Raw genomic sequence first — 21511 nt, forward strand, 5'->3', positions numbered from 1 at the left:
TGTGTCTAAAGCAGAGCGAACCACAGGATATAGTGTATACTTTGCTTCCTCTCTGAGTTAATGAAATAATCCCACCCTACAATCTATCAAATACTACAGGCCTGTGGTCTGGCAAGCTTCTGCTTGCTTTGGCCCAGAGCCTACAGAATTCCAATTTAACCCCACTGTTCAAATTAATTGTCACTCTGTTAATATAGTATATTTTCACTACATTATTTGTTGCAGGCAGATGCTGAAACATGCTGTGCTTTCTGTATCTGATGAATTGATTGTGAGATTTTCTTTTAAATTAAGTTTTTGAGGCGTTATGCACATATTTTGTGACCCTCTAAGTCAACACAGCCCACCAGGCATGTGTTGTGTGGGCCAGCCAGGTGTTTGAGAAAACCAAAATGCTTTTTTGGGGGGGGGAGGGAGGGAAGCTCCAGGCAGGCGCCAAAGACAGTTTTATTGAGCCTCTGGTGGCCTGTGTTCAGCTCACTGAGTCACAAGTGGAGCAAGTCTCCACCAAGCATATTTTCAGTGCATCCCAAACACCAGAAAGGAAGAGGCCAAGCACAAGAGATTTAAAATAGGCTAAAGCCTATGACTGTGCTTCGATTGACTTCTCCATCACTTTTCCTCAGAGAGCTGTATCCATAATGGGCATCAGAGGTATGCCAAAATATCACAGAATAGTGTGCAAATGAGAGGTATGCCATACCCTGTTGTTGCTGTAAAAATGTATGCAGGTCCCTCTTCAGATAAGTTTGTCATGTCAGCACTATCTTATCTTTGAAGAGAAGGTGAAAAAGACATTTAGCATACATCTCACATCATGGCCTGATTTTTATTAGTCTAACTCAGTCTTTCCCAAACTTGGGTCTCCAGCTGTTTTTGGACTACAATTCCCATCATCCCAGACCACTTGGTCCTGCTAGGTAGGGATGATGGGAGTTGTAGTCTAACACAGCTGGAGAACCAAGTTTGGGAAACCAACTAGCAGCTGGACGCTATTGTGCTTTGAATGTGGGTTGTTGCTGTTGTTTTGCTACTTTTTGGTTGCTTTCTTTTAGTTAATTAATAGGCTAATGCTGCTGATTTTATTTTTAATTGGGCACCTGTTATTTTTGTTTATAAGCCACCCAGATCATTTCACCAGACATGTGCACATGTCACAGCATACCTTAGCAAACTAGATTAAGGGGTGCAGTGGTGTTGAGCTAGAGCCACCACCTGCTGGCAAGACAATAAGACCTCCACCTCATTGTGGATTTCACACTTCGGGGCCCTGCTGTAAAGTAGCTAATATTCCATCCTCCACTCTGCAAGAAGCAGTGGACAGTTTAGACTTATTTGTCCCATGTGTAAAAAAGCTTTTACTCTTCCTGTATTAGGAATGGGTTAATCTGTCAATTTCAGTATCTTTCAGTTTCTCACTTTTCTACTCTTAAGTTCAGTCTCCACATTTCTACACTGGAATATTTTTTTAATTCCTCCAGAAAATTTGTCAGCATTTTTGTGCAAATTTCTCATGTGCATTCTAAATGCATTTTTGCTCAGTGTGCACATTTTTCGAAGCAAAATGCATATTTGATTTTTTATTGTCACTAATATATGCATTTATGTGCACACATTACCATAGTCTGTGCATTCTTGTAGACATTGTTTGGCTGGAGAACTGCTGTGCAGAATCCGGATAAGTCTGACTTTCTTAGGATATCCATTTCGGTACACAGTATTGTTTTGAAAAGTGCGAATCTGTCGTCTTTAAATGCAAATAGAACTGAATTCCTCCCCCATCCCTACTTTTGGTGGTGCTACTCCTACAGACTATGCATCCCACCGCCCACACTGCTGAATGTTCCTGGTAACTATGTCACTAGTGGATAGTCTCTCCTGATGGGAACTGCACATGCTGTAAGGATATTTAATTGATGTGCAACATCACCATGAAAGAAAGATTTCCCACATCTGTACATGGAGTAGATGACATCTGTAACAGGCCCAATTAAGATATGTTACTTGGAGGATCCTAAGGATACCTGATTATGGAATTAAAAGGTTTGGGTGAGAATTATCTCAAAAGGGGTACAGCTTGCCTGTGTTTCCTGTCTGTAATGCCAAAGTTTTATCTGAAGCTTACATCATGTGCTGTCGTATTCATCATATTGTTCACTTTGTTTTTCACTTGATGTAACCTCTGCTTGGGTTTTCCTCCCCTCAAAGGGCCCAGCTGGTCCCAAAGGACAACCAGTGAGTAATTACTTGTACATACTTTCTGCTCACACTTATTTTTGGCATTACTTATCACCATTATATATGCGACATGACTCTATATTTGTCTTCTACTTTCTATAGGGAACCGCTGGACAAAAAGGAGAAAAGGTGAGCTTAGCAGAATTAACATTCTACCTACAATAAAAAAGGGAGTTCCATGTTGGTTTGGGTTTCAGTTTCTAGAAATACCTGTGTTCAAGGCAGGCTAAAATAGTCATGTGCTCTCTTAAAGAGGATTTTAACTCACATTAAAACACAGGTTTTTCTAGAAACTGGAAGCTGAAACAACCTGGAACTCCAGGCTATTCATGTACCCTGAATCAATAGTCTCAATATCCACAGTTGCTTTTGAAAATAATGTCACCTTTGCACATTTGAATCCATAGACAAAGTCCAGTCCACGGGATGCTTAAATCAGCATTATCCTCACTGACATGGATGCATTCAAGTCAGCAATGCACCTGCTATGAACCTGTCTCCACGAATCTATTTTGGTTACAGCATTCATGATGTAAACTATTTTCTTTTAATCTCCTACTTTTGCAGGGTCAATGTGGAGATTATCCACACAGGGTAAGCAGACTCTTCTATTTTGTTTGTAAAGTGACCCTTGCATATTAACCCTTGTTTTTTGGATGGCTTTTATGGAAATATAGAACTTAAGAGTTCTTAGAGTTCATCACTGGCTCTTGCAGTCCTTTCCTCACCCACCCCCCATCCACATAGATATTTTATTACCTGACTATTGGCAGATACAGTGAGTGCAGAGTTTTCCGGGAAACATTTCACCAATTTCTCCATCTGGCTAGCAGATCTGCCAGTTAGGATTGCTCTGCCCAGTTTCTCTGCATTAGAACCATAGAATTGTAAAGTTGGAAGGGACCTTGAGGGTCATCTAGTCTAACCCCCTGCAATGCAGAAATCTCAGCTAGAAAGGCATACATTGGGGCTGAAATTATTATAGGGACACAGGTTTAAATACTTCATATTCAGCATTTGATAAGTCTCCTAATAAATATACCTAAAATCTGGCCCTTATCCCAGAGAGATATAGATGTTCTGCTTGTCCAGGATCCTGAGTGATGACAGGATGCAGATAATGACCCTTTTAGAGGCATCTGAGGCAGAAGAATGCAGGGAACAAAGGCTGGCTGATTGGCTGAGTGTTATGGCCTATATAATTACAACAACAGAGAGCCAAGTATATTTATTTAGAAAAGCAGTGTCAGTCAATTGCTATGGGCTTTTTATTTTTAAGTTAGAAGCATAGTTTGCCTGAGCAATGCTCTGAGTTCAGCTGCACTCCCTTGCAAGTTCTCCCAGTGCTGATCAAGATGAAAAGGAGGGTCCACAGACTATTAAAACACTGAGAAACTAATCAGGGGTAAAGAGGACTTGGCCATACCATACGATCACAAAGAAAAAAAATAGTGTGGCTTACTGTCTCTGTTGGATATTTGGAATTGTTATTTAAGAAATTATACCTTCCCATCTCAGATGGTGCTTTCAGCTACAGGAGATCTACATAATAAGAGGAAATATAATAATGATCCACACCCTATGAGCAAATAGATTAAGGTGGAGAAGCTCTGGCAAAGCTTTGCAACGGGAGTATGCCTTGAGCCTTCCTCTGCTACATTCTATACTAACCGGCAGCCTATGTTTTGTTTCTGGGGGTGAGGAACCTGAGAGTTGAGCCGCAGCCAGCAAAGTTTGAGATTTTAGCTTCCAACACTAATTAAAATTATAGGAACTTAAAGGTTTTTGTTTTCTTTTTAAAAACAACACTGGGCCTCAAGATGATACCAAAAATGTTCTTGAAGACTTCAGAGCCAAATGATTTCTTAAAGTCATTAAAAAGTTATGCTTTTTTAAAAAGCTGTTAAGCAGATTCATGATTTTTGAACTTTGAGAGGTGCTAGACAAGAAGATTAGGCCTATCCTGCTGCCTGGAAATCTTGGATGGACTCAGGGCACTGGTCACAATTTCCATCTTTGTTAAGCGTTGCCCTTAAAGGCAGCAATACTTTGCAAATTATCAACGGTAAGGTGTGTCCCCCCCTCCCATGGATCTTAAAGGAAGGCATTTAATTTCTTTGTTCCATAATAACAAACTTATATTCTTTTCCAAAAAGAGGAAGGAATAGCCCAGATACTTGTTTTAGCTTGCTTAGGATTTCCGAATAATGGGTTTCTTACCGTTGTGTCTGTGGCATATGAACTGATTTTTTGGCCTGGGTTCCCCTCCTCTACCACTGTCAGTGAAGCAAGGGCTGAGAATCCAGCCCCACTGTTATGTAGTTCCCTAGCCTGTTTGTCGAGCAACAAATTAGGAAAGCTGATACTGTGCTCTCAACGAAGGAAATGAATGCATCAAGAGGTTATGTATGCGTTGCACAATGCAAGCCTTGAGGACAGATGAGGTAACTGAAACAGGTAAAAAAGGCAACAGGGTTGGGCAGGGGTTGCAAGTTGTCTTCGGACTGGATTTAGGAGTTGGTGAAATTCATTTTGCTGCTGATGGTATAGAGAATCAAATTGACCCAGCTCTGTGTTGCTCTGTCTCCACTGTCCCCCTAGGAATACCTAAGCACCACACTTGCAGCCCTGCGTTCTAATCAGATCCTTACACTGAAGGTTTGTGGGAAAAGGGTTTAACTGGTCCTGTTGCAAAAGGCCAAGGAGATGAATCCAATATTGCATGTTCTCAGTGGCAAAAGATCCAATAACATACCTGCGGGATGCTACCCCCTCCCCTCCAATAAAGGAAAATGTGTAAAATATATGCTACCATCAGACTTCAGTTTTTCACTGTGGGAAAAGGCAAATGATGTAAAGAAAAACATTCTGTATATCATAGTCATGCCATCTGAACTATCCTGAGCTCAACTTCCAATAGTCATTAATGACTGTCATCTCAAGATTTATTTAGGAACATAGGAAGCTGCCATACTGAGCCAGGCCACTGTTCCATATAGCTCAGCACTGTCTTCACTGGCTGGCAGCAGTTCCCCAGGGTTTCATTCCCAGCCCAACTTGAGATTTTGAAGGTTTAAACTGATCAGCACTATTTTTGCCTTGTCTGTGTTTTTAGATCTTGCCTCAAGAGGAGTCCCTTCTACTGAGCAATTTCACAGTTGATTATAAGACATGTGAAAGGCACTCCTAGATCATAGAATCATAGAGTTGGAAGGGACCTTCAGGATCATCTAGTCCATCCCCCTGAAATGCAGGAATATGCAATTGCCCTATATGGGGATTGAACCTGCAACCTTAGCATTATCGGCACCATGCTCTAACAGCTGAGCTAGGAACGGGCAACCTGTGGCTTTCCTAATGTTTCTGGACTACAACTCCCCTCATTCCTGACTGACCAGGGCTGATAAGAGTTTGGAGATCAGCATCATCTGGCAGGCCACAGTTTCCTCATACCTGCCCTAGATACTCCCATGCTTCTTATTAGGAAAGGTGAGACATCAGAAGAAAACAGCTGGACCTAAGGATGGCATTCCAAATCTTCCTCATGTTTGCTCAAATCCAACACCTCACACAGAACAGATGGAATATGAAAACCCTATTCAGGCGTTTATCTCCGTACTGTCTCAGTCACATAAAGAGAACTAGTGGGGCTGCATGTGTTTGTCTGCATGCATCACCGCACCCTATACTGTCCCCACAGTGTTGATACATTGGGGGAATGTCTGAAGGGGATATGCCTGCTGAGCATGCAGAGGCTGCCTTCAGGAGCACTCAGGGTTCCAACTCACAGGGCAGCCTGTGTGCTTGTCAGGCAGTTCCCACCCTGCTTTAGATCTTCCCCCAACATGTTGATGGTGCCGGGGACAGGCAGATGTGTGGTGTTGTGGTGGGGGCAGAGGAAGCACACGTGGCTCTGCTGTGTGTCTTTTTCTGCACAACAGAGATTGTGTGGAGAAAAACACCTGAAGAGGGCTACAGCTTCCCAAAATTCAGCTGACTTTGTCGCCTCTTAAGAATTACAGGGAATGTGCAGTGTCTTTTTCTGTGATTCACAGACTGAGCCCCTCTGTGGTCTTTGGATCTGCTGTTGATTGTGGCCTTCTTAATCCAACCATTGCTCTTCCAATTTTACCACCACAACACATCTTCTATTTTTAACAAGCTGCCCAGAATGACTGGGTTGCAGGGCTGCAATATTGTGATGACATTTCAGTTTTGCAACAAGACTGGAACTTGGCCTGCACTAAAGAGCAAGCAGCCATAAATAAGGGGAAGAAAGTGTACTCTCTGAAGTGTACACAGTTGCTGTCATGGGAGACCTGCAGGCATACCTCTCAGCCTCAAAAGAAATTACAGGCATCTGCATTTTTGAGCTTTAGCAAGACCTGATTGTTCTTGCACATATACTAGTGAAAATCAGGAGTGATTCTAGTTGTAGAGTGAGGATAAGCATATGCAGCGGTTGGAACAGTTCATTGAATATTTGGCAGGCAGGATATGCATAGATATGTTTGTTTTCCTGGAGCCATTTTTGTGAGGTGGAATGGATATCTGTAGCATGGAACACATGGCTTTGGATTTAAAATGGACACGCATAGAGACAGCTGTGAGGCAAGACATACACACGCTCACACACGCAAGGTAGAATGATGTGGAGTAAACTTTGGAAAGGTGCTGAAATTAGAAATGCATCTCATGCATACTAATTACTTTTGTGAGGTCAGGTATGGTAAAACTGAGGAGTGAAATGACCTCCATGTGAAGCTCATGTTTGGAACACTGAAGGAATGAGTTCTGAGAAAAATCTCCTATAGTTGGACTTGGCAGGGAGTGAAACTTCTGCCAAGATGTAGAGCTGGATTCCTTGTAGGAATGAAGTCTTCAAGTTATTCTGCACTCATCCCTTCAGAAATTTAAAAGATGCCTTCTTCATATCCATTTTCCCGGGGGGGGGGGGTGTTTTAAAAAAGCAGGCACACTTCTTTTACTATAACGACTAGTTTTCTCTAATACAGTTTGGCCTATCTAAGGGATGAAAAATGGTTTGCTGAGAATATCTGTTGTAATCAGAATAGCTTTTGCAGTGATTAGCAAATTTGCTATGGAATTAGCTAGCAACAAAAAAGAATGGTCAAGAAATGAACTATATCTGGTAATAAGGAGAGCACAAAAACAACCAGTGAGGAATGGCGACTTTGAGTGAAGTAAAGAGAAGAATACGATGCAAACAGAGAAGTGCAAATAACAAGTCAAGAAGCAAATTTAGAGTAGAAGTACTCTGCCTAGAGACTACAGGTGTGGAGGGTAGCAAGTGCTATGCTTAGTTGCAATGATACACAGCAGAAGGTGACAGCATAATCAGCTTTTTCTCTTCCATGTTATATAACTAGAAAGTATTTAAAAAAAAACAACCAGAGTACTCTGAAGAATAAAACCAAAGCCTATGTTCAAAATATTAAAATGGAACATAGAAGAGCTCAAGAGGCTTGCCAAAAGGTTCCCAATGACAGATACCTTTTCCATTGCCCTTCATTCTTGTCTCTGAACTGTGACTTACTTTCATTACATCCTTTCATTGTTTTCCTTCCCCACCCCCTTTCCATTTTCTTCATTGGCTGTTCTGTATGACTTTTGATGCCCTACTGACCTCCTTTGCCTTGTGACCTTTGGCCCTTGCCCTGTGACCTCCTGGCTCGGTCTTCTTCAGCTGTTGCCTCTTCTCAATTCAGTGCGGCTGGCTCCACCCCCAGTCATAAAGAGACGCACCTTCCAGGTATCCTTCTTCTTTTCCTGGTTTTAAGCATTTTCTTTTCATTCAGAGACTGGCAATTAATCAGCTTCCTTTCTTCCTTAAAGAGGGTTTCATGAAAACTAGAAGAAGCAGGGATCTCTTTAGAGAGTCAGTTTTATCCACCATTTGACATGCCTGTACATCAGAAATGACCCCACAAGCTGGTTTTAGTTCACTTGTGTGCTTGCGCTCTCAGTTTAAGCAGCTAAGCATGAACAGAAATATTTTGGCTGCTTCTCCTGATGATCTGATTTCAGGGCCACACAAGATGCTGCAAGAAAGAGTGTTATTGAGGAAGAACAAGGTTTTTCACAGGATATACTTAGAGAAAAGGATTGCTTTTTTTTCTTGGAGAGAGAGCAAATGACCTCCCCTTGCAGTACTATAGAATATCTGAAGGAGAACTGAATCTAAGAGCCCTCCATGCATTATATTGAGGCTGTGTTTACCACGAGACTATGCACTGGTGTCATGCTGGTATCGCCTGCAGTAAACATGTAAACATGTATTTTAAGGCAAGTTTGCACAACCTGGGACCTATCAAGCAGAATGTAGTGTATGGTAACCCAGAGGCTCAGCAAACTGTCTAGATCTTTAAAAACAAGGGGACTGTTAAGCACCTAGAACACCACAACACCTTGTAGAGTGGCTGTTTTCAGCTTCCTAGATCAGACGTTCTCAAGGTCTGGCAAAGTGTGACAAACAGGCACCCATCTCTAAATACCTGAGGATTTGTGTCATGGACACCAGACTGGTCATGGCTCCTCTGCGAGTGTCTACACTTAATATGTTTACTGTGGAAAGTGTTGGTTTTGATAGGTCAGTATAACTTTACTAAACACAGTTGCCACACAAAATAATATCCTGATTGCAGCCACAGCAAACACCCTTTGACTTCCCAGACAGACAGACTGTAGCACTAACAGTAAAGGAACCTCTGCTGACGATCTCTTCAACTCCTCTAGAGATAGCTATGTCACTTTGAATGAAGGCACTGGAATGAATTAGCTTGTATATCTATGGAGATTTATACATGGGCATTTGGCAAGTACTGGCTCAGCTGCCTACAACATCCTTCAGAGGATACAGCCGCAGTGCCCTTGGCTTTGTTTGAGGACAGTATTATGTGTGTTTGTGTAGATAAGTGCAGATGGTTCATCTCAGCAAGAGTTCTCTATAGTGAGATGCCAACCCACACAAAGCCTCTTGTTACTGTGGCATTATGGTATGCTTATGAATACTTTTAGCCTGGAATGGCCCTCTAGGATTCATCTGGAATGTAACTGGATGGAGGGAGTAAGTCAGAGATCAAACGCCATACTTATCGGATGTCACATGCCTATTTTTAACCATTAATTGGAGCTATATAATTTTTTTTTAAAGTTTTGCTAAGCACCAAGTGGTTTCATTGTGTGTGGATTTAATGTTCTGTTAGAGTTCACTGCAGGCTATCTCACACAACCACTTTGGCTGGGTGTAAAAAAACAAAACAGGGAAGTCAACGAAACAGACGGCTGGAATTCAGGACATAGTGAAGGTTGGGTAGAGAAAAAGCAGATGCAACCAGGGTTCTTACTTCATACATTCTATTTTGCATTCTGTTAGGAAGGAGCAATATTCAGTGGAGATAGTAATAATAATGCACCAAAATAGATTGTATTTTTTATTGTATTTATTTAAAGGATTTGTAGCTCACCCTTCATCGGTACTGATACCAGGGTGAGGTACAATGTAAAATAAATGATAAACATCAGTAAAACAAGCAAACAAAATTCTTAAAGCCTGAGAGAAAACATCAGCTTTTAAGGAGTCTTTTGAATACAGGAAAAGAAGCAGCAGAAGCAAGAACAGAAATGAGACGGAGATGGAACAGAAGTAGTAGTTTTAGGGGGCTGTTGTCTTGTGTCATTCAGACATCCCTGAAACCCCCAGCCTGTAAATCTGTAAGGAAGGGCAGAAGAAGGAGAACCCTTAAGAACAATGGCAAGGGCTCGTTTGATGGGCTTTAGTATTGATGCTCGCTTTCCCAGTCTAAGATCTGATTGGGAGTTGTAGTCCTTCTGACGGGAGCTTTATAGTCATTCAGGAATCCATGCAGAAAGCCCATCCACACGTTGCCCTTTGCCCAAGTTTTGGAAACCCCCTTCAGGTACTTACTAACAGCAACTTGCTTGGCTTGGCTCTTCTTCTTTTGCTCAGGCTCTGCTTGCTATAGATTACACTCCAGGGTCATTGTGCTGCACTGATGATAGCGTTGTTTTCAATACACCTCAGGGTGAACAGGGACAGGCAGGAATCCAAGGGCCTCCAGGGCCACCTGGGCCACCAGGCCTCCCAGGGACTCCAGGACAACCTGGACCAACTGGACCAGCTGTAAGTACCTCTTCAATTGCTTGTGTCTGTTACCCATACTTCCTGTTCTCTGAAGAACCAAAGATCTTTTACCTCCATGGTAGTTCTGCAATGGTGGTGCCCCAAAGCCTTTCTTCTCCCATGTTACAAGTCACACTCTGGCTGCAATTATGTCACTCTCAGCAGGACGCCCAACTTTTAAAAGCCTCAAATTCTATTTGATGTTCTGGTAACAGCACCATTCCTGCAGGGACAGTAAGCATTTTCAAAAGGTCAAAATCACTCTTGTTGAAATAAGGGTTTACTAAGCTGGCGTCTCTGAAAGATACATTTCTGTGTTGCCTTAGGGAAAAGCAGGAGAACCAGGGAAGCCTGGCAAGGATGGAAAGGTATCCGTTTCATCTTTTCCTTTACTACGGTTGCTTCATTTGCTTGCATGAACGTGATTTATTTCTTGGTGCCTTCAAGGGACATAATGAATGCTGGCTCAACAGTGCCATACAATTGCATGCATTAAGGGAAGGGTAGGCAAGCAGTGAAGGGAGTTGGTCATTCAGTGACCATTCTCTTGCCAGCTTCGTCTGAATGTAGTCTGCTAAAAGTCCAGTTACTCGGTTCTTGGATTTTAAAACCCCTCTGAACTCTAGGATTTATTTTTTTAAAAAAAACCCTATGAACTTCAGCCTAATGATTTGAGTGCATGATGGAGGGTTAACTTGAAATAATTGGGAGTGAGGGTTTTTCTCAACTCATCTTGCTTTAATCCTAGGATAAGCACTTACAAGCACAAAACAGGCTTATTATCTGTGAAAAAGAGAGGGAGGGAAAGAGACTTGAGCTGCATACATACCATACATTTGAAGTACTTTTAAAGCATAGCCTCCCTACCTTAAGAATCCTGGGAACTGTAGTTTGTTAAGGGTGTTGAGAATTGTAGCTCTATCAGGGGGTGATTTACAGTGCTTTAATGGTGCGGCTTGTCTGCAGTCATGGGCCTAAAATGCATTTTTTTTTTTGCCATCCCAATAAGCTCTGTCTCTTCAAATTTGGGACCATAGCCTAGTAGTTTGGATGTATGGAAAGATGTTTGTGAAGTGTCAGCTGACATTTATTAAAACGAATAGTTCAGGGCCTGTAAAGGAGAAATAATGCAACGTGGTGCATGCTTGATATGGGGCTTAGAATTCATTTACTTACTACAGAGGATAATTTCTGCATACATTATTTAAGTAATAAAAGATAAAATATATGGTGGTATGGTATAAGGAGAAGTAAATGTAGTACAGACCTTAGCATATTGCCCAGTGCTGTGGGGATTTTCAGGTTTTTACTACTTCATGATGTCATATGCTTTTATCTGCAGGGCTTGCCAGGACCTCCTGGACCAAAGGTGAGTAAAGCAACTCAGAAGAAATACCAGATATAAAAACTGCCCTCTAAAATTTCAAATACTTTGTGAGTGAAATGTGAAATGCAGTGAAGTACAGAATGTGGTTATAAACTGTGTTCTCGGGATGCTGCAAAATGGTTTAATTACAAGAGAGTTAGTCTATCATGCTTTGAGAATGAACAAGGGAAAACCCTACACACACAAAAGTATTAGGGATCTTCTAATTAATTTGTTTATTTAAGGACCCATGACCCTGACTTGTCATGTTTAATGCATCTTAGAAGCACAGGCTCAAATCTATATATAGCAAAGGAACAAGTTCTGAATAAACCTACTGTGTATGTACCTTTGGAAGGTATAGGAAAATAAGGACAACCTGTTTGCATTAATGTGTTTATTAGCATGAAAATTAGTAATGCGTGAAGAGCTCATGTTCCTCCTACTCATATTCTTACCTCCACATAAGACCAGTTTTGAATCAGGCCCTACCTGATTTAGAACCACAAACTAAGATCCAATTAGAAGAGGTTGGAAAGTATGCCAGGAACTAGCTAGGAAGTAAAATAATTCTTCCATACCTTTTGAACAGAGAGAAACTTAGCTTTAAAAACCTGCATATCTGTAATGAGCTCCACAACACAATTAAGATTGGGTTGGCAGGCTCTGGAGGAGGAAGAGGAGGAAGGAGAAGAAACCGAGGAACAGGGATCTCCCCTTTCCACCCTGATTTCAGTTACTTTGGAAGAGAGAGCAGGGGTGCAGGTTCTCCCCTCTGACCTTTTTTAGGGAGGGCTTTGGTCCACTGAGAGGGAAGCTGAACAGGGAGGCATCAGTGACTGAACAGGAGGGTGCAACCTTGTCATTTAGAACCAGGCAGGGAGCAGACCAGCTTGCACCGATGGAGTGTGTACTTGCAAAATTGTCATTCTTACAAGGTGAGAGAGTCTCGTGAGTGAGCATCCCAAGCCTTGCTTTACAAAGCTTGGCAAGAGGGGCAGGGAAACTTGTTGGGACATACTCATCGCTTCTGTCCAATTCTGAACTTCTTGCCTGCTCCTGAACTCCTTAATCCTGACTCCTGAGCACTGGGTCTGCTGCCAAAACTGCACTGTTACTTGCCTGAATAAATATCTCTTTCTTAACTTCAAGGAAGAGCTTCTGTCTAAATGTGTTGGGCGGGAGCCAGGACAATATTTTTGATACTATAGAATTCTCCTTGCTACTACATGCCACTACTTTTTCTACTCCTCCAAAGAGGGGCAGCTAATACCTAACATTTGGTCACACAGAGATCCCTAAAGGCTAGAATGGTCCAGTATTAGAGTTAAGTGAGCTGAAAAATTTGCAAGGGACATGAATACCCCACAGCTCTTCTTTGGGACTCCTGTATCTGTCTATGTCCCCCTCATATTCTTATGTTCATGTTCATAAAGGGAAAGGGATTTCAGTCTGAATTCAACCTAACTCAATCCTTGTTTGTGTTTTTATTTCAATTGGCATTTACAGGGGGACCCTGGAATTCAGGGGTACCATGGAAGAAAGGTATGGTTGTTGTTTTTTAGAAGCATAAGACTAGAAAATGAAATAAGCACAGCAGCGTTTGAAATGCATTAATGTAGATCTGAGCCATCTGGGAAAGTGCTGGCAAAGTTACACCATCCATGCCTTACTCATGCACACAGACACAAGCATATCCTGGCTATCACACTTTGCTCATTTCCTACCTTGAGCAACTTCGGCTGGGAGTGACAGGGCTTGAAGTAAGTGTGACTTCTTCCCCTGCAGCCATCACAACCTCTGTCATGCCCCATGGGTAGAATCTGTTAACAAGAGGGTGGGACTGGAGAAGTTTCCAATTTTTCAGGCTCTCTTGGTTGCTTATGACAGTTTCTTCCAGGAACAACTGTAAGCCCCTGAAGATTTGACACCTATCTGGAATAAAAATGAGTTTGAATCCACATTCACATGCAAAATGTACAAACTCTGGGTATCCTTCAGTGGTTCCACCCTTGGCTGAATCTGATTAGACCCGATCCAAACTGTCAGAGGGGCACATGAAAACCTCCTTGCACGTAGAAAGCTAATGTCAGGAACATACATAGAGAGAGATTTTGATAATGTGAGCACTTTCGAAGAAGCAATTCCCCATGTATCTTCTGGGATGGTACAGTCCACTGAAACGTTTGGGTCAGCTCTTACCTAATTGCCTTATATGGCTGGTCTTACTTACCACTTTGTTGGAGTTTGTGACGCTTCTGCTATTTTTACAATAGTCCTTTTATTATGATTTCCTTGATTTATCGTGCTGCGAGTTATATTGAATCTTATAAGTCTAGTAGGTTCGTTTTGGTGCTAGGGTTGAGCCCCAGCAGTTTCCAAGAGATGGCTTCTAAATCTTGTGACTTGGGTCATGGAACTCAGGTGTTAGGTGAAACATGGGGAAAGTGTTGACTTGGTTTGGTTGGCATCTGTCTCAGGAGACAATGGTGCAGTGTGCCTTTGGGGGTGAAATCAAACTATTGGAAGGTTATAGTGCCTGCTGTGGCTGTAGATACTGATACAGGAGAGGTATGTTTTGTTGTTGCTTTTTTGAATACCTTCTTGTATTAATCCAGGCAGGACAGCAAGGGTGTCATCCTGAGATTACTGTTCACCACTTCTTTAATAATATTTCTTCTTAGCCAGAAAACATGACTTTTTATGACCCTTATCTGTTCCTATTCCTTCCTGTCTTTCCTTGTATCTTTTCCCCAGGGTGAGGTGGGTGAGGCTGGCTTACCTGGCACCCCTGGCCTTCCTGGTCCTTCTGGCCCAAAGGTAACTTTTGCATTGCACCAGCAACTTCCCATGTCCCAAATTCAACCGATTGCTACTTCACTGTGTTACAACAATGATGTTCATATGAACATCCCATACATTGACAAGAGGAGTGGTGTTGCACCCAGAGGACATTCTGCACACATGTATGGCTTAAGGCAAATATTTTTCCCCAGTCTTGACATGAAGATTTAGTGACCCATTGTGATGGGTAGTAGGTACACTCTCTCCCCCGCCCCCCGCCTCACTTTTGCTAGGGCAGATGAAAACACCACTCTTTGCCCTGGAATTTCTAATTCCTGCTGCAGAGGCTTTCTCCCATTAATTAGTGGTGAGAGGAATGTAATTTGCAGTGCTTTCTCCTATTCTGATCTCATATGTTCTAGAATTGAATCCTGGTATTGAAAACAGATGCTATGGCTGGGTTCTAGACCAAACGATGCTCTGTGCTCTTGTTTCTGGTCAAAGAAAGTTGCTTGGTTTTATAGTGCTTGAAAAACCTGTGGAGCCAGAGACAATAGAAGAAGGAAAAAATGTATGTGTACACTGTGCGCTCTGTCATACCATCTTACATTTTTTTTGGTCTATCTACAACCTACATGGTTTTCAAGTGTGCCACCCTTCATTTCTCATCCATTTCTCAATGCAGCTCATTTTCCCTAATTTCTTATTTCTGCCTGTCCTCCCCCCTCTTTTTCTACCCCCCCCCATTTTCTTCTCTATGTTTTCCCTTGCACAGGGTGAAAAGGGGGAGCCTAGCATGAAGGTAGGCATGGTGTCAATCTGGTATGGGAATTGTTACTCAGAACAATGTATTGTTATAAAAATCTTGACCCAAGACAGACCTCTGGCCTATTTAATAGCATATCCATCTGTGTTGTGATTAACCACTAGCAGACTTCCATGTCCTGGCTCCACTAGGCACACACAGAGAGACACGGTGAAATCTATCTTTATGAGTTTGGTGGAATTTGACTCTTTGCAAAGGCATTTCTTTGACTACTCAAACTGGCTGATGATTTCTTGCCCTTCTGTATCTTGTGAGACGGGTTGGGGTTTCTTCACAATGTCTGGTTAGCTGACACATCAAACCCACTCTAAAATCAGCAGATCCTGATGTTGAGGTTTGGCATGCTCCTTTCTTTTCTTCTGATGCTCGGCGCCCTTTTAAGAGAGGCTAACATAATTTCATGCCCATATGTTATCTATTTGATTAAAATGTATATTGAGCCTATAAATTTTGAATATATTCCTGTGTTTTTTAAAAAAGGTATTACAACTTTGGCCAAGATCCACAAAAGAGAAGGCAAACTATAAAAGGCTGTATGATTTAAATGTCTTCGGGGCTGGTTCTAGCTCAGTTGGTTAGTGTGATGCTGATGACACCAAGGTTGCAGGTTCAATCCCCGTATGGGAGAGCTGCATTTTCCTGCATTGCAGGGGATTGGATTAGATGATCCTCAGGGTCCCTTCCAACTCTACAATTACACACTACTTACAATTTACACACTGCTCTACAATTACACACTACTAAAAATGTCTATTTGGATAGCTTGTCTTTTCAGTGTACCTGCTACAACTTACTGAGACAAATTTGATTTATTAATGTATTTATATGCTGCCCACTCACATACAATATCAAGACGGTGCAAAACAAGATATGCTAATACAATTGGCTTCCCAGCACATGTATTGAGGTAATTTAATGGTCATATCCTCCCTATTCTTTTTTAAGTACAGACGTTCCATTCTTCCCTTATTCCTTACTGTTCATGAGTAAGAGAAATACATGCACTAAGGTACTAATAGGAAAGAAAACTTGACATCCGTCACCTATTGTGCAAAAAGGCAGCCCCTTATAAACTGCTGCCCTAGGCTGCTACCTAGACTGACTTCATAGTAGGTTGCAATGAGTCTGCTTTCAAAGACACCACAGTTATTCACATGTTGTGTCTGTCATTACCCAACAGCAAGTTGCATATTAAGAGGAAGGTGGGTAATCATTAGCAACTAATATCAGTGCTAACTAGCGTATCCCAATGATGTTCTCCACACCTACCTAGAGGCTGCCTCCTGATTTTCCAGGCAGCTGAAAAAAACATACACATTCTCCAAGGTGAAAGGGATTATACATCAAGAGTTTCACAACCTGTCTGTGAGCACAGCCAGATCATTAAACCCTGGAGATCTGGAGATCTTCTTAATCCAGGTTTTCCAATTGGATTGTGATGAGAAGGAAGCGTCAATTTCATGGTTAAGGAAAATCAAAGCTCCATGAAACTTGTAGTTTAAAGAGGAAACCAGCAGGAGACTGTCCTGGTGGGAAGAAATGAACAGCATTTTGTCTCTTCCTCCCCCCCCCTCCCCCCAAACAGCCCACCCTCAAGCTTTGAATTGAGATCCTGGGCTGCCCTCTGCTGGTTTGTTAGAAGCAGAAACAAATTACAGTACCTTGTTTCATGTTAGCTTTAGTGACAATCAAAACAGTTCTCCCATTTTTGGCACTTGTGAACACATATGTTGGTTTTATATACTGTTCAGATCCCTTTTATCTGTCTGTCTGTCTGTCTATTTATTTATTTCCTGGTGTCGTGCGTATATGCAGTCACGTGTGAGTTGATCACACATAAGTAGGGTGTGTGTGCCTGTATATATTAGTGAAAATGACATTCAAAGATGCATTCTGCATTTTTGAAATTGCTTGCAAAAATGTGTATATTTGGAAAAATTGTAAACAGAAATGTGTTTATTAAAAGAAATTAGCACGTTAATGTACTCAGATTTTCATGAAAAGGTTTTTTTAAAAATAGAATACTGATCTGGAAATGTGGTGAATTGAAGTTAAGTTTGGGGAAATGAGGAACTGGGAGCAACTAAAATTGTCACAATCATCCATCCAGAGAGTCCAGAGAGACACTCATGTCTATATGTTACACACAACAAGGAAGTGTCATCCAAAACTCCATCATCACTGAATCGTACTGCCTCTCTCCTCCCATAGTATTTAGGCTCACTTGCTCCATGTGGTCCATTGTACATCATCCCATTTCTGCAGTCATTATGTGGTAGGAAAACACAAGATATGATGATGGCAGGGTAAATGATCGCTTGCATTGCTGGGGAGAATTTGACACACTACCCATACAGCAAAAGAGTTGATCTGTGTTTTGGCCGCCGTGCAGAGAAGTTGTTTTCAGATGTAATAAATTCAGCACAGTGAAGTTCTGTATTTTCTGGGAAGGTAGTTAACATCAGCCAGTTGAAGTGACATTGAGAAGGTCGTAAGTCAATCCCTACGCCTATGGCATATTAGCATAATATCTCTGCAACACTACCTAACACCACAAGCCATGAGCTGCACTGATTATTTATTTGCTGGCACAACCAGTCCCTAGTTTGATTCTGGCATTACGTTTTGACATTTTCCCCATGCAAAAGATGGAGAAAACCATGTTCTCATCATAACTTTAACACTTCAAATGTTTAATACTAAATTCAGGATTTACTAATTATATTGTAAGAAATTATCACAGCAATGGTTGCCTTTTAGTCTGAATCGTCAGAGCTTCTTGAGATCTTATGAATACAGTTTTCTCCAGTTTCAGTGGTTACCAACAAAGGTCATATGGGGACCTATGTTTTTCCCTCACTCTTCCATCTTCATTATCTTTATCTTGTTTTTTTCCTATTCCAGGGGGAGAGGGGCATGCCAGGGCTACCAGGAAAACAAGGAGTTCAGGTATTCTGCAAGGAATGGAGTCTGACTTATCCAACCACCCTCACCCATACCTCTCAACTGACCCTGAGTCTCAGAGATTACACCAATTACCTTTAACATTCTCTACATGTATTCTGTACATGTATTTCCTACTCTTAAAATACAAAAAGCTCAAAGTCCAATTTAGCAAAACGAAGAAGAACCAGGAAGAAATGTTTTGCTGAACAAATGGCATGCCTGTTCCTCAACAGTTTTCCCATTGTGGAAAGAAGTGAAGTGAAATGGGTGCCTTAAGATATCCACTGCAATGAGTGTGTGGTCCACTAAACCAATCTGTGCTTCATTTGCACCACAGAAACAGAGAGCATAAATTTGACTGATTTGCCATTGGATCAAGGTTCAAATGTGTATTACTTTCAGAGGAGTGGAGAAGAATTCCACTTGAGTATGTGCTTAGTTTTAAATTCATAGCTGCGATTCAGATTAAACTCCAGTGCACATATTTTAGGTCAGAATAACCCTTATTTAAAGGATTCCGGAATTGCATTCATTTACATGTTAAAGGACTGACATGCCATCTCTTCAATCAAATCCACCCTCCCAATATATATTTATCCCCTTCATGTCTCTAGCCCATAGTTACTAAACATTACTCACATCTGATGCATTTCTGAATGTTTCTTTCACCTGTTATTACATAGAATCCCTGATTTCCATCTTCTGTCCTTGTGTTTTTTAGCTATGCCCCTGATTTCTGTTTCAGAAAGTTGAGAGGTATGATCCTTCTCCCTCTTCTTCCATCCCCATCTGCTTCACGCCTTTCAATGTTTGAACCTGTTTGCCCTTCTTGGTTTATGATTTAAATCTGCTTCTCCAAGCAAGTCTCTTTGTTGTTCATCTATTGCACTAAACTCTCCAAACCCCCATTATTCTATGTCTAACAATAAATATTTCCATCCGTTCCCACTTCTTTCCCTAGGACCACTTGCTCTTGTAATCAAATGCTCTCATTGAAGAGCCTAACAGATACTAATATGTAGAATGTGCCCACCTCCTTTATTTAGCCAATAAGCACTCATCTCAAGGTTCCATCTGCACTGCAATTTTTGTCTAGGAAATTCTTACCACTTGATATCCTTCCCAAAGGCTTCCAGTATCTTTCTTTCCCTGCCCAGGTGTTACATGTTACATATTGGCTGCTTTGATGAGCTTGCTCCCCATTAGCATCATTTCCAGTCATTAATAGGGAGCAGTGAAATACAGTGGTCTACAGTGGGCATTATTTTTGCCATAAAAATGCTACTGAACGTGACCTCATCATGGTGACTGGTCCTTCTTCCTGCTGAAACACTTGTAAGTGTATTTCAAATGGATCGAGCCATTACATTCTGCATATCCATGGCCATCTTGAGGCCGTTGGGAAGGATATGTGGAGACACAAGGTAACAGCCTTATAGGTGTACTTCCCAACTTTGGCTGGGTTCACATGTAATGCTAAACCACAGTTTATGTTACAAATCTGAGTTGCAGTGAGCCTTTGGCTTGTTCCCTCCTTCTCTGGCAAAACCATGAAGAGGAGTTAATAATTTTTTGTTTTCTTATTTGACTAACTGCAGCTTGTTGTGATGTTAAACCTGGGCAGACTTCAGATACTCTTAAATATGGTTTGCTAAAACAAGTCAGCTTCAGACTGTGACTTATAAATCTGGCTTGTTTGAGTAGATTGTAGCTATGATTAACCACAGTTTAGGGTTGCACAGAATATAATATGTGGAAAATAAAATGGAAGCAGAAGATTCTAGTCTTCTTGCAGCTATGCCAAAAGAGGAGAGGAGAAGAGAAGTGAATGCAAGAGTCCTAGACTCATTGTGGCTTGTCCTCATAATGTTAAGACATAGTTTAGCATTACATGCTGATGAAGCCATTATGGACAGAGCTGGGGTCACTTATCATAGGGAGGCCATTTTCTGCAGTATCCCTTTCATCAGCCTCAATATGTGCTTCAGCCTTCACAAAGAATCACCCAAGTTTGATTCAGATGAACAGCCAAAATAGCTAAGTCATCAAAGGACAATATTTTTTTATGTGGACTGTTCTTTTAAATGCACTGACATAATGCAGATACTGTAGCTGACAATCTCCTGGATAATGTGTGAAGTCATATGTAAAAATAACCAGTTGTTTCTTGTGTGGTGCCTTTACCACCTCAACAGTTTGCCTGAATCCAACTGCAAAGCAAAGGTTAAGTAATTGGTAGAGATATGAGGACAAAACCAAACACTCATTTGTCACATGTTATACAAAAAATCCTGCATATGTGAGGAATTATTTATTTTCCTGCCATCCAAAGTACAAAGATCTCCTGACAGATCCCATGGCTGTATAGCATTCTTGCTACATTTCATTCCATTCCCCCACCTTAATGTCCCATTACTAATATTCACATTTTCCCTCAGTCATAAAATAATACTAGATATGCACAATTGCATACATGAGATCAGAAACTGTTCAGTAAAGTTGATGGTGAAAACCTTAAGATTATGAAACAGCCAAGGTTTGGTTTCTGCTGAAAGCAATAGCACAGTTTCTCTTTCAAAACAATAGCAAGATGCATTGATAATGCTAGTGTAGAGGAACTGTGAAACACTCCTGTCTAGACCCAAGAGTCTTAAAACCTCCGCCCTCAGGAAATTCTTTCCACATTGATTTGTCTGCGGAAGGACCCCATTGCATGTGTTGAGGAACCCTTTGTGGTACCGAACGATCTATAGTGATTTCTAGGGTGCCCTCTCAGCACACACAGTGCCCCAGCCAAGCACATGTGGACCCGTCATGTGCTCCACAATGTACCTAGCACTCCCTGCAACCAAACATTGCAGGAGATGGTAATGGAAGGCAAACTGTGCTTGAGAGAAGTTTGTCTGCCAATACTGAACTCCTCATTGAGGAATCCCTTAGGGCCAAGCCAGAGGTGACAGCAGCAGACCTTTCTCTTCCTCTTCCTCTCTCCCCCTCCCCCCCCACCTTTCTCTTTCTCTCTCAGAACTAAAAGAGGAACACAGGTGTGGATTTAGGTTTAGAAAATTTGCTCCTAACTGCAGCTTATCTCCCAGCAGTGTGCCCCTTTAGGTCAGAGGTGGGGAATCTGCAGTCCTACGGGAGTTATGAGATTCTGCTAGTCCCAGCCAGCATGGGCAAATAGTCA

The 21511-nt window shown here is 41.6% G+C and overlaps 1 protein-coding gene across 31 annotated transcripts in view; it reads left to right on the forward strand.

The window, feature by feature from the left end:
• The window catches only part of COL13A1 (collagen type XIII alpha 1 chain), an 83467-nt gene that overhangs the window by 19250 nt on the left and 42706 nt on the right, over nucleotides 1–21511 (forward strand). For 15 of the 31 annotated variants that reach the window (XR_008330539.1, XR_008330525.1, XR_008330526.1 and 12 more), the window contains exons 7-17: nucleotides 2209–2235; nucleotides 2341–2367; nucleotides 2806–2832; nucleotides 4840–4896; nucleotides 7946–8011; nucleotides 10304–10402; nucleotides 10729–10770; nucleotides 11745–11771; nucleotides 13278–13313; nucleotides 14526–14588; nucleotides 15328–15354. Coding sequence is in view for 9 of the 31 variants with exons in the window: in XM_053388477.1 (XP_053244452.1) it covers nucleotides 2209–2235; nucleotides 2341–2367; nucleotides 2806–2832; nucleotides 4840–4896; nucleotides 7946–8011; nucleotides 10304–10402; nucleotides 10729–10770; nucleotides 11745–11771; nucleotides 13278–13313; nucleotides 14526–14588; nucleotides 15328–15354 (498 nt within the window). In the remaining 22 variants the exon portion in view is untranslated. Of the gene's footprint in view, nucleotides 1–2208; nucleotides 2236–2340; nucleotides 2368–2805; nucleotides 2833–4839; nucleotides 4897–7945; nucleotides 8012–10303; nucleotides 10403–10728; nucleotides 10771–11744; nucleotides 11772–13277; nucleotides 13314–14525; nucleotides 14589–15327; nucleotides 15355–18282; nucleotides 18328–21511 lie in introns of all 31 variants that reach the window. The other 16 variants (XR_008330527.1, XR_008330535.1, XR_008330530.1 and 13 more) reach the window with 9 other exon arrangements.

Source organism: Podarcis raffonei, chromosome 5 (genome assembly GCF_027172205.1).
Source record: "Podarcis raffonei isolate rPodRaf1 chromosome 5, rPodRaf1.pri, whole genome shotgun sequence".
NCBI lineage: Eukaryota > Metazoa > Chordata > Lepidosauria > Squamata > Lacertidae > Podarcis > Podarcis raffonei.